We start from the raw sequence: 18,907 nt of genomic DNA on the forward strand, positions 1-18,907 counted from the left end.
TTTCAGTCATCACAGTAAGCAAGACATGAGGAAAATATAGAGTAAGGGTCCGCAGTTAGGAATTGGGGTCTAAAATGTTAAAAACGCTTTGGCTAAGGTTTAACAAAAAATTTACTACCGCCCCAGAAGTTATGCACACAGACAAAAAGGAGATTAATGACGGAATTAAAAGTTAAACTTGGCAATCCTTGTAATCGAAACCAAGAATAATTCAAACAAAATGGTTGTCTATTCTGCCAAGATTTTTCTTTGACTATAACCTGAATCTGGCAGCGGAGCACCACCCCCCGACCCAATTCAAGCCAAACAAATTTAAAGACTTTACCAAGATCAACTTTAATTCTTAATTCTGTAATAGAAGGAAAAAAAAAAAAAAAAAAAAAAAAAAAACCTTTTATCAGTACGTGAATGCACTACAAACAGTGAGAAATTATAACAATGAAAATTTTCTGTCAGTTTTTGCAAGATTTTCACTAATACCCTTGGGAAAGTTATGAATTTACCCCAACCTCATATAGGTTGACTAATGGGTCGACTAGATGTAACCCAAGTTTTAGTAGAGCAACACCAACTACCCTCGATTATGAGTAGTCTTGTAGAAGGGAACCACAGTAATTGAGGGATAAGAGGAGGTATCCAGTTGTATTAAGCTAAAGTTTGCTTTATAAATAGTCTATTTAAGACCAAAATCAAACCAAATTTTCCAAAAACCTTTCAGTTTAGATCCAACTTTTGGACTCTTCAATAGGATATATATATATATATATATACACACACACACATCACATGGTGAGCCAAAGGCAGACTTGAAAGCTGTGTAAATCAAGAAGGAAAACAGTTTGAGCACTTGCGTTCATAAACATTTAATTTTCATCAATATAATTGTCTTATTACATGTAGTTGTACATATACGTGATCTGTAAAATGTTTTTTTTTTTTACTGTCCCCCTTTGGCTAACCACACACGATAAAGGTTAAATATAGAATATAGCTTGTTTTTTATGTAAAATCTTCAGCAGGTTAAAATATATCAACTATCAAGATTATGACTAATTTGTTGAATTTGTTTCATGGCATATCCAACCTTTCGTAGAAATAATGCCTAAACGCAATACCTATTTAAGATTAATTGGTCACAAAGCTATTTTACATATTTTAGTGGGTGGGAGGGAGGGGGGTCCCAACAGTATTGTTGAATAAATAACTAATGAATCCGATAAGGTTTGAGCTTGGCATAGCAGATTCAGTTAAACCAAGACTACACACCCTTTAATTAAAAGAGGGGTGGTGTTGAAGGAAACCATTTTAAGATAATTGTAATAAAATGTTGCAAGTAATTTAGATTATATAACAATTTAACAAAAAACTAAAATGATTTTCTAAATTTGATAACAGTAAAAAAAAAAAAAAAAAAAAATTGTATGAAAAGAACAGAAAATATAGTAAAGATGCGAAAATGGAAGAAATCACCTTATAATTCTGCCTTCAGACAAATTTTTTTAGAACTGAAAATGTTGATGTCTTAAAAAGCCCTTTATCATTACTTTATCAATTTTAGACTCGATTTTAAAATTTTAATTACAAGTCTTAATTTTTTTCAAATCTGATTAACGATTATGTTTAAGCACTTAAAAATTAAACAAGTACTTAGTGTTTGTTTTTTTTTTTTTTATATATGCAAAAAAAATTTAAATATTTCTGACATTTATTCGAAACTCAAGATTTTGTAGAAAAAAACCAAAAAAAAAAAAAAAAACAACAAAAGAGGGGAAAGAGAAGAAAAGAGAGAAGTAATTAGTGGCTTGTTTATTGCCACTGTTGAGGTTGTGAGAAGCCAGCAGAATAGTTGGGAGGAGGGAAAGAAGTTTGTTGAGGAGGATACTGAGTGGTCTGTCCAGGATAGGGATACTGGGGCTGTGGTGGATACCCCTGGAATGATGGCGGGCAGTAACTCATGTAAGGATTGCATGTATTATATCCAGAAGGCATTGGCATCATGTTGTACATCGGATATGGAGCATTCCAATTTGAAGGTTGTTGACCACCTGAAAAAATTTTGTAAATAAATTAAAAAAATATTTAATATACAAAACTAAGTCTGCTAGATTTAATTTTAGACTTAAATAACTTTTGCCCTAAAATATCAATAATTTTCTTATGCATAGTGGTTTCATTTTCTGTAGCATTAGACCATGTTAAGAAAGAAAAAATTTTTTTTTACAAATCCAATTATTGCTGATCAGAGTATTTTTTTGCAGGGCAGATTTTATTCTGCAAAGGTCAATTATTACAAATGGGAGACTTTCCTATAGGCAGATTTTTCTACATTAGAGAATAGTAATAAGTTGCATTAATTTGATAAAAAAAAAAACATTGTTATAGAAAATGCCTGGGAAAGAAAGTAATATCTGAAAACTCATTTCAATGCAAAAATGGTCACATGACACATTTGTAAACAGTGTGTTCCTAAGCTTAGACCTCAAGAAATCATATAAAGAGAGATATCATTTTAACATGAATACAAGTTGATAGCTTAGCATAATAAAAAGTATTTTCCATATAAGTCTAAAAAATAAAAAAACATGTGCAAGCAAAACAACTTTAAAGCATTCCAGGCAATGGTAAAACATGTATATATATTATTTCAAATGTATTTAACTAACTAAATAAAAAAAAATAAAAAAATTTTTAAGCCAAATACAGAGCTTTTATAAATAGAATTACATGAACATCAGAAAACCATCTCATCAGGGATTCAATAATTGAATCATTGATGATATGGTTAACATCAAAAACTTATATTGATCACCATCGGGCCTTTTTTGAGGTTTATAATTTTATGGTGCTTATTTAGAAGCACACTAGAAAGAAAAAAAAATACTTGATCAATTTTATGTAATTTTTGGAATATGACATCTTCACCCCATAACAAGCATCTACATCATAAAAATTTAGCTTTTTTTTTTTTTTTTGAAGTAATTTTAAATAAGCACCAATTTTACTTGGTGTGAAAAATGCAAAGAGTCAAAAGTTTTGCCATATTTGTGTGTGTGTGTGTGTGTGTGTGTATATATATATGCATGCTCATTTATGTAGTGTATCATAACTAACATCGTTTAAGCTGTGTAGTAGTACTGTGATAGTTATACTAACATGTGCATCACTTCACGTGTGATGCAAAAACTGTACATACGGATGAGCATGGAGTTTGAACTGAATATGTGAAGTCAACCAAAAACATTTGCTTAAAAAGGTGAAGGCACAATTAATCATAGTACAGTAATAAGATGCTTTTAAGAAATTTTGTGCTGATTGCAAGAACCTCAGTAATTCTAAGATCAAGCAATGACTTCTGAGGTCATGCTTCAACCCTTAAAAACAAATGTTTGGTAGGATTTGAAGAGTATTAGATGAGCTCTAAGGATTCACCCTAAATATGGCAAAATACTTTGACTCATTTAAGTAAAAAAAACAAAACAATTAAGGTTAGTCTTAAAATCATTGAAATGCGTGTGAAACATAGAAATGTAAAAAATAGGTACTTCTAAGTATCCAAAGGATTTCGGTAACTTTGATTTAGAATATCCGAGTTAATCCTAGAAATGGCCAAAGCAGTTTAGCGTTTGAAAGCAACTTATTTTTAAACCATAACATAAGCCTCAGCACAATTATTTGCCTTTTTACATTTTTTTTTTTTTATGCTTTCAAATCGTTAACTGCTTCGGCCATTTCTAGAACAGATTCTGCCAAGTATTGTGAAGTCTGATACTTGTAATGAATGTGTATTCAGAAGAATATAATTAGAGAAAAACATTTAAGAAACAAATTTGAGGAAGCAAAATTCTTTTTATTAATTAAAACCAAGTTTAATGGTCGCATATTGAAATAGGAAAGGGGATTATCTCAACTGTTATTTAATGCCGAAGCTCAATATTTAGTGTAAACAATTAGTTGAATACAAGTTGCCTTATTTTATCCATAGTTTAGCCGTGGGAGGAGTGCAGATTCATTTTCTGAATAGTGTTTATGAATAAATGCAAATAGATACAACTGAAGTCAAACTCAGAGGAAAGTCCTTAGTCTGATAACATCCATTATAAACCTATCAAAAAACCCTAATATGGGATAGTGGATGAAGAGAAAGCATTGCAAACCAAAATAACACTTAATGCTTCAAAGAAGCAAAATAGAAACAAGAAATTTCTCAGAACAATGAAAACAGAATTGTTTTCCCCAAACACCATAAAACTAAGGTATATATTTTAGATATTTTGTGCTAAGGTGTATAGGAAAAACCTTAGGGGAACGTTCATTATAAATCAATATATGAAAGAAAATTGTATGAAAGAAAATTGTATGAAAGAAAATTGTATGAAAGAAAATTGTATGAAAGAAAATTGTATGAAAGAAAATTGTATGAAAGAAAATTGTATGAAAGAAAATTGTATGAAAGAAAATTGTATGAAAGAAAATTGTATGAAAGAAAATTGTATGAAAGAAAATTGTATGAAAGAAAATTGTATGAAAGAAAATTGTATGAAAGAAAATTGTATGAAAGAAAATTGTATGAAAGAAAATTGTATGAAAGAAAATTGTATGAAAGAAAATTGTATGAAAGAAAATTGTATGAAAGAAAATTGTATGAAAGAAAATTGTATGAAAGAAAATTGTATGAAAGAAAATTGTATGAAAGAAAATTGTATGAAAGAAAATTGTATGAAAGAAAATTGTATGAAAGAAAATTGTATGAAAGAAAATTGTATGAAAGAAAATTGTATGAAAGAAAATTGTATAAAAAAAAAAAAAAAGTGCTTCTATATAATACAAACAAAATAAATATTGAATTTCAAGTTAAACAAATAGTACCTACATAATCGTCATGTCAAATAACATTAAAAAATTACAGAAACGATAAGGTAGAAAAATTAAAACTTTTCAATAAAGCTAATATGGGCGAATAAATTTTGTCTGACACAGTTATGTTCATTATGTGACGTAAACAGAACTTTATCTCCCGTCAATATGATACGTGTATTTTTTTTTTAGTAAGTGTTATATAGTGATTTTGCTTCCTTTCAAATTTTCCATAAATATTTTTCTACTTTATTTTTCGTAATTTTTGGATATGTTACTATTTGAGACCTGACATAGGTATTTGTTTCACTTGAAATTCAATTTTTTTTTTTTTTTTTTTCATTCGTATAATACAAACGTGCAAAAATTAAATAGAAACAGAAAATTAAATCAAAATGCTTTGTTCAATTAGAATTGAGATAGAATCTAGAGCATCGATTTACAAGAGCTGAGATTGTGTCCCCCTCCCTCCCCTGGAAAGTGTTGAAAGATTAAGACGGCTTAAAAACTTTTACAAACTTAGATCCTTAATATTCAGAAATATTTTCCCGTAAGTGTTCCCATGTAGACTACCTTTTTTTTCTATCACCTCTAAGATGAGGTCATTTGTAATGGCAGTTCATTTTCTATCACACTCCATTATTTTAACTTGCTTAAACGCCAAATTCTTTCCCCTCTTCCAATAAAGTATTGTAAATTGGCCTTGTTCTCAAAGGAAATTAAGTACAATTTGTGTTGTCTAAACATAATGTTGATATACAATTGAAAATACCAAAAAGCAACTCTGAACATTAAATATTGAAACTAGAAGTAGATTTTCAGAGCAAAATAATTTGCTAAATGATTCGTTACATCAAAATTTTCCTTTTAAACTAGTTCGAGTGTTGTGCTCAAAATCAAGAACTTTGAATTTGGATCAATAGTTTTATTTTCAACTTTACAGGATGAGCATCATAACCGCGACGGATAGGAACTTCAAATCTCCTAACTGCATTCTCAGCCATCACTGCCATCCGTAGTTGTTGTCGTCTCACCACATTTTGGCCAAGTAAACCTCTGGCACGCTTTGGGTGGGATTGAAACCGCTATCTTCAGACAATGTTCATCTGGAACTGTAGAGATTCAACGTCTATCAACTGCGCCACGGGCCCCGAAGGGCAATCAAGGTTGGATTCTTTGATCTTATAAATCCACGTTTATTTATTATCTGATCTTCCATAGTCGGGTCCGTACCGATTGGTATATATATTATTCCTTAATTGGAATTCATCTGTCGCGCTTACCACCTGACGAAGGCCAGAGGAATAGTTGGCCAAAACGTTGTGAATAAACAAACCAATAAAAGATGAAGAACTAATAAAGATGAGAATAATAGTCCAAAATAAAAATAAATTAATATATAATGCTCATCTCAAAAATGAATTCCAATTAAGGACTAATATATATCAGTAGTTTTATTTTCAACTTTACAGGATACAATTATGAGCATCATGTTTAAACTATCGCAGTACAAAATACTATTTTGACGTTTCCAATGATTTGTGTACTTAAATATTTAACATTGTGTGCAATTTTAATATAAAATTTTCATATATTTTGATTATAAAAATTCAGATTTTAAGAGTTTAAGATAATTGGAGCACTTTTTTTTAGGGGCAATAGACACTACAATAAGTTTTTTTTTAGGGGCTATAGACACTACAATAAGTTTTTTTTTTAGGGGCTATAGACACTACAATAAGTTTTTTTTAGGGGCTATAGACACTACAATAAGTTTTTTTTAGGGGCAATAGACACTACAATAAGTTTTTTTTTTTTCTTTCTTTTAAATTTGTTTTTGCAGATTCTATATATCTATTTACTTTTTTCTTAAAATTTTCCATTCTATATAAATTTTGTAGCAATGTTTTCAGGGACATCCATTCGTCTGAGGAAATGTTAATGGTCTTCTGCTACTTAACGAAACATGTAAAATGTACTGTATAAAGAGAATTCAGATATTTGTATAAAATTTTTTTTTTTTTAAATTTACAAATGAATCAACTATATCTTTCGGTGTTTGGAACTAAGCTACATATATGTAAATAAATAAAAATAAAGCACTCCATTTAAAAGATGCTTGTGGAATTCGTATAAATTGTATGAATGACTAAGGGACAAAAGCTACAACTAGCTGAAATTAGTAATCAGACTGTCTTCCTTACCATAATAAGGTGGAGGTGGCTGTTGTGCAGAGTTTGGTGCGCCCCCTGGTTGTGGCTGAGGGGCAGGGGCAGAGGCTGCAACTGGTGCTATCCCACCACCAGGGGGAACAGGAGGAGATGCTCCTGGGGGAGGAGGGCCACCTACTTGACCGGCTGAAAGGAGGAAAATTGTTAAAAAAAATCAAATCAAATCAAAGAGGGGTTTCAAAAATAAATAAAATTAACTCTGGACAATCCAACCAGCTAGATGAAAAGACGATAAAAAGAACCACTGATCGCTAAAGAAAGGGTTCAAAGGCAAAACTGAAAATATTATTTAACGTTCTCACAGGATAGAAGTCGATTCAAATAAGTTTTAATGTACACACTAATTTTAGAGAAAGCAGCAAGATGAAAAGACAGTTTCGAATATTAGACCATCGAAAAACCAACACTTTATAGCGAACATTAACATTATGCAATTTACAAAAAGGTTTTGTTTTTGTTTTTAAATTAACAGAATTTACTTAGAGGAAAGTGCATAAAAATAAAATGAAAATTAATGAAATGCAATCGTGGAGGTGAACAGAATTTGGGTGGCCTTAACCCTAACCCTGGAAATTTAATCCAGTTCTTACTAAATGATTAATTGTATTAAACTACAAGATCATATTTTTTTGTTTTGAGGAAAGAGAGAAGATAAGTTTTACAAAATTCATTTAAAATTTTTTTTAAACCATGCATGCAATAAAGCTCAAGACATGCACATCAAAATTTCATTTAATTCAAAATATCCCCAAGCAGAAATAAATTTGAGAATAGTCATGGAAAAGAGTGCAGGTTAAGAACAGTTTCTTAAAAGATGATTTAAAAGGAATAAGTTTGCTTCAACAAGAAATTTCAATGAAAAAAAAAAAAAAAAAAGAAAAAAAAAAAAGGTACCCAGAAGAAAATCCAGTTCCCATTGATCACCTCTTTACAAGAGCTGGATATGCTCAGTGCCACCTCCCCCTTATTTCTTGTTACATTTTTGGAAATAATTCAATGAATAGAAATAAATTTAGTAAATTGGATAAATGTTAAAATTTAACTAGCATAATTTATTTATGAATTAAATTAGAGGTAAGTGATGGGTTGAAATTTGAATTATTTTAAAATTTTAAATCTTAAATTGATTTGTTACATTTCTTTTTGATAATGGAAAAAATATCTATATTTAGTATATGTGCTGATGGTCAACAACGTGGAAATGTGACTTGTTTAGTAAGGTTTATTTATTATATATATATATATATATATATATATATACACTTGTGCCCGATATTATTCATACCCCCCTTGAAAATTGAGTTTATTAGGTGTAATTTTGTAAGAATTTATTGTTTACGTCCATATTGATATATATTCTTAATAAACCTCTTCTGATCATTTTCGTTATTTTAAAATCTCGGGATACTTGTAATAAAAGAAATATACAGCTATTTATAAAATCTGCAATGTTCAAAAATAATCATACCCCCTTATTTTTTCAGTATTAATCGAGTTTCTGACTGTTTGTTTCCTGTTTGATTCTTATTTTGAATGCTTTTATACAACCTTTGATTAATTTCATTTCGTTTTTTGCATTTTTCAGAAATTAAAATGATATCAACTGAAAACCAATAAAAGAATAAAAATTATTAGAATGGGGAAGAAAAAAGAGCTTAGTAATGATCTTAGGACTAAAATTGTGAATTCACATAAGGATGGTTTAGGTTACAAGTTAATTTCCAAGAAATTTGAGGTCCCTACAGCAACAGTACAGAACATCAAAAAATTCCAGAGCCACCACACAACAAACAACTTGATTGGTAGAGGAAGGAAAAGGAAACTGTCTGCTAGAGCCACCAGGAATATTGTAAGTGTTAATGCAAATCCAACTACCACTACTAAGGACATTTTAGAAAATCTGGAGTCTTCTGGCATAAAAATATAAAGGCAAACATTGCAAAGGACTCTGCATGAAAATGGTCTGAAAGGAATAAGACCGCGAAGGACTCCATTACACACCGGAAAACATCTTGCAGAACGTCTAAAGTTTGCTAGGACCCATGTGAATTCTCCAGAGTCCGTTTTCTCAAGTAATTTGTGGACTGACGAAACAAAAATTGAATTGTTTGGCGATATGGATGCTTCTTACGTTTGGAGGAAGAAAGGAGAAGCTTACAACCCAAAGAACACCATACCCACGGTGAAACATGGTGGTGGTAGCCTAATGTTTTGGGGCTCCTTTTCGGCTAGTGGTCCAGGTAGTTTGGTCAAGATAGATGGAACCATGAAGAAGGAGCAATATTTGGAGATACTCCAGAAAAACTTTAGACAGGATGCGGAGAAGCTCCATTTAGGACCAAACTGGGTCCTTCAACAGGATAATGATCCAACACATACTGCCAAAATAGTCAAGAAATGGTTTGAGGATAATCAAATTAATGTTTTGGAATGGCCTAGCCAGAGTCCCGACCTGAACCCTATCGAAAACCTCTGGCACATATTGAAAACTGAGGTTAAAAAGCGGAAACCTAGAAATTTGAGGGATTTGGAGAACTACTGCATTGAAGAATGGTCAAAAATCAGTGTTGATGCTTGTAAAAACCTTGTTGATAAATATCCAAAACGGTTACAGGCAGTTATTAAGATTAAAGGGCATGCTATTGACTATTAGTAAGAGAGGTATGAATAATTTTGAACTAGTGCCATTATCGTTTTTCTTTGTATAATGTTTCAAACTTGCATAATTTATTTATTTGTTGAGTTTAAATTAAATGCTTATGCTTGATTTATTGTTTGAAATCCCTTTAATATTGTCTACCTTCTGGTTTGAGCAATATTCTTATAGAAATCTCAAAGATCCGAGGGGTATGAATAATATCGGGCACAAGTGTATATATATATATAGTAAATTTGTTAACTGAAAACTTCAAGATATATATATATATATATATATATATATATATATAAGTGAAACTGTCTGAGTGTACATTTCCCTACTAAATTACTGTAAATTTTCAGCCTACAGATTCAAGATTTGACATAAGGGGTATTGAGATTTGAAAAATCTTTTTAATTGGTTTTGGCCAGAAATTTGTCAAATGGTCAAAGTTCAACAATTTGACCTTTGAAAACTACCAATTTTTGGTCTAAACACTAAATTTTAGATGTAGGGCACTTGGACATGGATTAAACTGATTTGAGCCCAAAACAAATGTTAAGGGGGGTCAAAATTGGAGTCAAGGTTAAAAATTCGACTTTAGCAGTATCTACCAAATTACTCAGCCAATTTTTGGTCTAACCATTTGAAATTTTACATAAAGTGTATTCAGACATGGGGCAAGCTTTTTAATTGGGTTTTGTCCAAAAATTTGGCTGCCAAGAGGTCAAAATTTAAAAGATTTGACCTTTGCAGTCTCTAGCAAACTATTCAGCCAGTTTTGGGTCTAAACATTTGAAATTTTACATAATGGGTATTCAGACATGCAAGTTTTTTGGGCAAAAATTTGGCTGCCAAGAGGTCAAAGTTGAAAGCGTTGACCTTTGCAGACTACCAAACTCCTCCGCCAATTTTGGGTCAACACTTGAAATGTAGAGGGCCACGAGTCAAATGTTTTAATTTTCATATATATATATATATGTGTGTGTGTACAAAGTTATGAACAGTATATACGGCCCAAGCAAAACCGGGCTGAACTGCTAGTAATAATATATATAACACAAATGAGCAAAAAAAATGGGCCAAGAGTGAATAATCTAGGAAGAAATCTATTTTTCAATATTTTTCCATGAATTTTTGTTAATTTCAGCTGAAAATTTCTATTTTGCAGATTATTATTATATCATTAAGTGGAAATTATAGCATATAATAAGTGGAAAAATTAATCCTAAATATGATAGGACCGCATTTTGGCGAGGATATAAAAAACTGAATTGCAGGATTAAGGCAATCCAAAATGATTTACAAGCAGATTTGATATTTTAAGAAAAGAAAAAGTGAAAACATCTTTCTGTAGTGAAGCAAATTGATCAAAGGTTCGAAGTCGAATGCTTGGTAAAAGGGAAATCTGTATCTGATCGCCCTAGAGCATTTGCTTTGAAGGATGACCACAGGCTTAAATTAACTGGTTTGAAGGATTGAAAACTTGTGTTCACCATAGCAAAGAATTCAAAACAGAGGCTGGAAATTCTCTTTCTAGATATCTAATATCTAGACGAATGAAATAAATGGAATTTTCTTCTAAAAAGGTGTGCAAAGAAGCCATTTTTATCTAAGAACAACATCAATGATAGAAAAATTTTTCTCGTATTATAGCAAGAAATATACAGACTAGTTCAGGAATGTTTTCTGGTCAGATGAATCAAGATTTTTTCTTGTTATTGATGATCCCGAGCGGTGCAATCCAAGAACTGGAGAAAGATTTTCACCAAGTTGCATAAAAACAACAGTTAAACACGGGAATGGAGATAATGGTATGGGGAACTCATACTGCAGGAGGAGTTGGGGAACTTATTAGATGTGAAGTCAATCAATGCAAAGGAATACATTTGAATATTAGAAACAAGACTGTTACCAAGTATCCAGAAGCTGGGAATATCTCAGAACATTATTTTTCAACACAATAATGCCCCTGCACACACTGCTAAAATCAAAAATGTTTCTGCGATAAGTCAACTAATGTGATATTTTGGCCAGGTCAATACCCCGATTTAAACCTAATTGAGAATATTTGGACCATATCTCGTGCATTGGATGGAAGAACTTTTTCGAATAATGATAAATTGTGGGAAGCTGTGCAAAGCGAATGGAATAGCATCTCTTCAGTGTTCCACTTTGGTTGAGAACATATCTAAAAGGATTGATCTTTTAAAGAAATCAAAAAGGAATGCGATTCCATCCTAAGTATTGTTATTAAAGTAAATGTCTTGTTCTGTGTTATTAGTCTTGTTTAAGTTTCCTTGTTCAATATAGCTTTTAGTATAATAAAATTTATAAAATTTGTTTGGCCCATTTTTTTTTTTTGCTCGTGTGTGTGTATATATATATATATATATATATATATATGACAAGAATGATGGAAGTAGTTTTCCAGCAATAGAAAGATAAAGGAACAATGTTAGGTGTTCAACGTTTCGTCTATATTGTAAAACTTTGTACAGAAGAAGTCTTACAATAAAGACGAAACGTTGATTAACATATAACAAATACTGAACAGGATGTTAGTCACAGGAAATTACAAAGCTATAATATTAGTAAAATTAGAAAAAAAAAAAACTCTCGTTATTCTTTAATTGATACCAAATTGTATTTTGGCAATGTTATTGCAGAATTCTTTTTTTAACTATATAATTGGGTAACATTACTCTCAAATGTTATCTAGGATATTCATCTTAAAACAATTCGGTATCAAGTATAGAATGTATAAAAAGCAGAAAAATCTTTTGAAATGCGAATGGCAGTCTAAAAAGAAAAACTTTCTCTCCATCACCAGTGAAGGAATTTTGAGGAGGGAAGGGGAGTTATGTTGGTAAAGCGTGGGAGGGAGAAAAAACATAAAAGTTAGAATGCTGGATTCGACTGGTATGGCATTTACCTGGTGCAGTCGGTTCACTAGTAGATGGAATGGAGGGGGGAACGGATGGTATTTGTGCTTGACTAACAGTGGGTGGAGGTGGCCGTGGTGGTGGGGTCTTTTTGTCGGATGGATTCAATGGGACGTCTGAAAAGAAATAGAATTCACAACATTGAACTACAAATGGATCCAACCATCGTAAGTTGCAGAGCTCGTGGAGATTCCACCATAATTTAAGAGAATAGGTCTCAATTTTATCTTTTATTATTCTGAACTTTTTTAAGATTACTACTGACAGAAACTAATAATCTAAACTGATAAAAGGAAAATATGCTTGTATATTACTAGAAACTCATTTGTTAGCAACTCTCGACTGATATAACTCCCTCTTTATTAACCCCTTTACCATATAGCACAGGAATCAGTTTCTCTTTCCTACAATCTATTAAAGTTTGAGTGTTAGAATTTAACCCTAAGTAAGCATTGTATTTGATTAACTATTTGATTCTACTTTACCATTTATTAATTTTTTTTCTTCTAGTATGTTTGTTAGAATGCAAAATTATTTCAATTTAGATAGAAAAAACAAAAAAACCAAAAAAAAAAAGAAAAAAAAAAAAAGAAAAAAAAAGAAAAAAAAAGAAAGAAAAAAAAGAAAAAGAAAAAAAAAGAAAAAAGAAAAAAAAAGAAAAGAAAAAAAAAGAAAAGAAAAAGAAAAGAAAAAGAAAAGAAAAAGAAAAGAAAAAGAAAAGAAAAAAAAGAAAAAGAAAAGAAAAGAAAAAAAGAAAAAAAAGAAAAGAAAAAAAAAGAAAAAAGAAAAAAAAAAGAAAAAAAAAAAAGAAAGAAAAAAAGAAAAAAAAGAAAAAAGAAAAAAAAAAAGAAAAAAAAGAAAAAAGAAAAAAAAGAAGAGAAATGAAGTGTAGGTCTAGCTAATCTTAATATTATTAAGACCTGGTGAACTGAAAATCTGCTCCAAAATTTTTTTTAGGCAATTATAAAGCAGCACAGAAACCCTAAACATGTCCTAGTTTAAAATATCTCAGAAAATTTTAAAGGCAACAAATTTAAACTTCAACAGGATCATCCTATACAGTAAACACAAGAGTATAATTATTTTAGCTATTAGTGTGCACCAAACAGTATCCATTTGAACTATATTTATTGCTAACATGGCTTTAAAAAAATAAGTTATTTTAAACAAATTGATTAACTTAGTTGTGAGATTTTCAATTCAACATTTCTGACAAAAGGCAGAAAAGCAAGAAAAATGCTATATATAAAAAAAAAAAAAATAACTTTCATTTTAAAATGGAGATGTAACTAAAATTTTAAAGAGAAAAAAAATTAAATAAGTTTTTAAATGTAGTTTAAAATCGCCTGCTATATTATCTGCCTTGCCATGATTTACATAAATTATCTCCCCTGATAAGCTGTCAGCGGATCATTCCATTATTAAACAAAAAAAGGGGTGTATGGCTACCTTTTAAATAGCTTGTTTTAAGTGGTATTTTTGGAATTACAATCAAGTTTTCTCACTGAAGTTAAGGCCAATTTTCAGTGATAAAAGAACAAAATATGACAGCAGAAAGATCATGATGCCCAACAGTGATAAATCTTTTTAAAAGTTAAAGCAGCTATTAAAATCAACTTTTGTGATTGTTGGGAAATACTGATATCTAAATTCATAAGAAATCTAAGAGACAATATGTTTATTTCTTCAGGCAGAAACATTTTATTGTAGTATGACGTCTACATTATTGTATCTAATTGTTTGGATATATAAAGTAACACTGGATACATATAAAAATTTATGTTAAACATGTAATATCTAAGCAATGAAAAGTCAACTAGTGTCATGTAAAAGATATATATATATATATATATATATATATATATATATAAATAAAAGGCAAAATGTGTGTGCACATTTTTTTTTTCAGGAGGGAGGGGGTACTATTTCTTGGAACTTTATATACTGTGTAGATTGTAATATCTAGGATTTGCGAACATCTAGATTTACATCGGCTTTTACAAAATTCTTGCTATTTCAGCTCTTGTGTTTGTATAAAAGCGAAACTAATCTGAAGCTAAGGTAATGTTCCCAGCAATTGTGCCCGGAACGCCCAGAAAGCAATCAGCTTTTGATCAATGGAGGAAACCCCTTGTATCAGACAAAGGCTTTCATTTGGACACTCCCTTTTAGGGGGGGGGGAGCTGATTTTCCCCACAATATGTTAGAGAAACAAAACCAGAAAAACTACTTCACAGCCAAAGTCTGGTAAACAAACCAAAAAAAAAAAAAAAAAAAAAAAAACTGCCTCGCAGTAAAAGTGAAGTGCGGGATTTCATCCCTGTATGGCATGATATTTGACCTCATTAAATTCACGCACCTGTCAATTGAGTTTCTAATCCTTAAATTCAAGTTATGTTACTCTCCCTTGCTGGCCAAGCGGTAACAGGTCAGAGTTTTTTTCACACTTTCCACCTTTGCTTCAAGGCTTCTGGTTCGATCCTACCTACCCACCAAAACTTATTTTTGTTTTTTTGATTTTATAAAGAAGTTTAACATTGTTGTTTTTTTTAATATCATTTGTTTTGATCTACCCCCCCCCCCACCTCCCAAAACACACCTCCAAACACCGGGCAACACCATTTGTTTTAAATAAAAAGACGAAATAATTAAAGTATTTTTTTTTAATTTAAAAGAAAAAGAATTTGATTTTTATTTTATACCAAGTTTTGGCCAACATAACCTCTGTACATATGCATATTCTAAAAATCATGTATACTGATCAAATTTTTTTAAGTCAGAAAATCAAATTTTATATCAGAAGCAACGATCCCATCCACCATTTTAAAAAATAAAGGGAGATAACTCCCTGATTCATAATTTAAATTTATGTTGTAATGCTTACAAATTCTCATTAATCACTTTAGTTTCTTTATAAAAATAAAACTCCTTGATCAATTTAAGTGACTTTTGGAATATATTTCATTCGTCACAGGTATGTACATAAGATTTTTCTTTTTCAAATATGGGGCAATTATGGAGAATGAGAATTTCTAACTGAACACTTTAATCCATGAGATTAAGTTGTTTCGTCTGCGCAGAACTGTTGATTATTGCCTGTAATAAGGAATGGAACTTCAACGACTAAAAGACTTTTAGAACCGATTGTTCATTAACACCTTTGATCATTACAACAAATGCTGAGATTCTATGATTTTTGGAAATCCCACTTTTATGCTTATTGGAAACTCCACTCTGGAGAATTTTTTGTTTCTTTTGTGATTTGGACAAAATCAGTATTTGATGAAAATACTAAGATAAATTCTTACTTTGTTGGTATTTTGGAGCCTGGGGAGGCTGTTGTGTGGGTTGGTTGACAATATCCTTTGAAAGATCAGATAAAAGTTCCTCTTTTTCAGTTTTCCGAGCAAAACAAAAGTCCGATATCTTGTTTTGCAGCCTCAGCAATAAGGGCGTTAGGTCATTATAAAACTGAAACGGGAAAACAAGTTAGAAATATTAACGGGGAAAAATCATATTTTTCATTTAATCAAAAACAAAAAAATATGAGGGCAATTTCAACAGTAAAGTCTCCAAATTTTTTTTTTTTTTTTTTTTTAACTTAAAGAGCTACAAAGGGAGTGGTACCATAAAGACGAGTGATCTTTTGTGCTCTAAATTTTTTTGATTTTCTTTTTTACATAGTCAATGATTCAATGCACTTTCGCTAGGAATTCAATTACGCATCACTGCTTATGATGCATGTCTATAACACTGGTTACTTTAAGAGTCTTTAACTATCAATATTTGCTTCAGAAAGATGAAACTTTCAGATCATGAATGCATAAGTTCAGTCATAATGCAATTAGCAATCCCTTCTGATTCGTTCGGGCAGAATAAAAGAAATAGGAGGCATTACTTTTGGAATGCCCCTTTGTGCCAAAACTGTATTTTTCCAAATGGTAGTTTTAAAAGAAATCAAGTGTGTCAAGGAACAAATGTCAAGACATCTCCAACAAATAGAAAAGTTAAAGCATCAGGAGATGTTAAAAATTCACAAAAGGTATTCATGCATCTTGGCTATGAAAAAAATCAAAAATAAGGTGAACAAACATGCAAGATTATTCCAGAAAAGACAAAGAAATCAAAACTGGCTCTCACTTCACAGCGTCTACATTTATAAAATGTAAATCACAAATTAATTTAGTTTTGGTTTTTGAAGTCTTGTCAATAAAATAGTCTTAATCTAGCAATATGTTGCTGAAATACATTGTATATACTTAAAACATTACTGTAGAACATTTTAATAAACTTAAATTTTTCTTCAAGTACCAAGTAATTCCAAAAAATGAAATTTAAAATTCAATCCTTTCAGCAATTCCAACCATAAATTTGCCAAAGTTCACAAATGTTGAACAACTATAATTTAACATGAATACTTTGAACATAAAATCACCCCCACCCCCCGCCCCCTGAAGAATCTGGTGATCGTTTTAAACTTTCTGGGAGAAGGGTGGGGGCATATTTGATGAAATATTTAAGATTGTTCTTTGAAGACTTGCTAAAAATATCTAAAATCACAAAAATGTTACCTTGGTGCCTTCCTTAAGGTTGTCTGTTAATTCAATGTACATATCAAAGCCTGCAGCCAAATCTTTAAGCATCGCTTCTCTTTTGCCAGCTGACTGGTTCGAAGCTTTTGCCTTACAAAATTCTGAATTGGTCATCTGGAAGGAGAGAAAAGAAAGTAATAAAACATTAAAAGAATGAAAATATATAGACATGAGCAAAGTTCCATTTTGTTTAATTTTCAGTTTATAAATTTTTCATCTGTATAAAAAAATTTTTTTTTTAAGTCATACCTGTATTTTATTTAAGATTCCTTCTTGTCGACTGACGCTATCAGAAACTTGGCCAAGCAGAGGACCAAAATATTTGTTGAGTTCTGGTACTGCAAGTGATTCTTCATTAATGAGGCCATCTTGAGCCATGGCATTCATGAATTTGCTGGCTATTAAAAATAAACATTTCAATTAAAATATTTTGCTAATGGATGCCATAGAATTAATGTTTTGGTTTTATGGAATATGAATTCTTTTTGGGTTATTTAACGCCAAATCCAATAATTCTGATACAGTATTTTATGCTTTAAGTTCTTTATATCTTCAAATATTTATGAACTTTGACTATTTTATAGCATATAAACCTTTTTAGGTTATTTAATGACAAACCCAGTAATTTTTTCTAAAAATTACTATACTTCAAGTTCTTTATATCTTCAAGTATTTTTTTGTTTGGTTTGATCGTTTCATAGAAAAAACTGTTTTTGACTTTGCAGAACATGAGAAGTGCCAAAGGAAAGAAAAAGATAAGTTTGGTGCATTTATTGGTTAGGAAATCAGTATCTACAGACAGCCAGATTTAGTAGCACCAATAAAATTAATGAAAAAGACAGATCAATCTACTACACTAAGTCGAGTTAAACATTTGTTTTCCTATATATAGAATAGGTGCTAAAATAGCTTAGTTCCAAGATTAAGCAATGTTAAATTTTTTTTTAAAGTTTAAATCTACTTACACATATCAAACGTAGCATCTTTGATTTCCTTCTCAGTAACTTCTCTCTCAGCCTTGATCGTTTCGACCTCTTCCATTAACTTACGCAATTCCTGAACAACACTACTGTCCTTCAGGGCAGCTGTTGGGTTAGCAGATGGTAGAGCAGATCGAAGTTCTTCCTGGAAATGAAAATGAAATAAGCAATTTTAACAATCGAATTGGTTTTTCAAAGAAATGTAAAAATTCCAGTTTATTCAAGGTTTTTTTTTAAATTCAAAATTTTATAAAGAGAGACTTAATATGAAAATTGATTTGTACAACTAGACTGAATGTTTTAGTTTATCAATGCAACCTCCGACCTTTGAAGTGCATTTCTTTAAATTCAATATGTACAGAATTTTAAAGTGAACACTTTAATACACTGCTATAGTTGACAGTGTGGTGATGTTTAGTTTGAAATTCCTTGTAGATTTAAAAAAAAAAAAAAATGCACTTAACGGATTAGGCAAAACATGAAAATGAACACAAAAGTTGAAACCAATTTTGTTCTCTAAAGTTTGTGAAAAATGCACCTGAAGACAATAAAATTAGCAAATGCGAATATGGTTTTATAGAAAATCACGTTTTTGGCCAATGTAACCTCTGACCTTTTCAGGTGTAATTTTTAAAATCAATACAGAATTTTAAACCAAGAATACATG

General features: G+C 30.7%; 1 protein-coding gene across 7 annotated transcripts in view; it reads right to left on the bottom strand.

The window, feature by feature from the left end:
• Positions 1-1,653: 1,653 nt before the first annotated feature.
• Positions 1,654-18,907, bottom strand: part of LOC145258185 (programmed cell death 6-interacting protein-like) — a 277,740-nt gene continuing 260,486 nt past the window's right edge. For 4 of the 7 annotated variants that reach the window (XM_080116071.1, XM_080116067.1, XM_080116066.1 and 1 more), the window contains exons 12-18: positions 18,226-18,385; positions 17,510-17,658; positions 17,240-17,374; positions 15,977-16,139; positions 12,659-12,784; positions 7,059-7,211; positions 1,654-2,045 (exon numbers count right to left, since the gene is read on the bottom strand). In XM_080116071.1, the coding sequence (XP_079972197.1) occupies positions 1,807-2,045; positions 7,059-7,211; positions 12,659-12,784; positions 15,977-16,139; positions 17,240-17,374; positions 17,510-17,658; positions 18,226-18,385 (1,125 nt within the window). In that variant the 3' untranslated portion in view covers positions 1,654-1,806. The remainder of the gene's footprint in view (positions 2,046-7,058; positions 7,212-12,658; positions 12,785-15,976; positions 16,140-17,239; positions 17,375-17,509; positions 17,659-18,225; positions 18,386-18,907) is intronic. The other 3 variants (XM_080116068.1, XM_080116070.1, XM_080116072.1) reach the window with 3 other exon arrangements.

This window comes from Euprymna scolopes, chromosome 33 (genome assembly GCF_053919585.1).
Source record: "Euprymna scolopes isolate OS-2025 chromosome 33, ASM5391958v1, whole genome shotgun sequence".
Taxonomy (NCBI): domain Eukaryota; kingdom Metazoa; phylum Mollusca; class Cephalopoda; order Sepiida; family Sepiolidae; genus Euprymna; species Euprymna scolopes.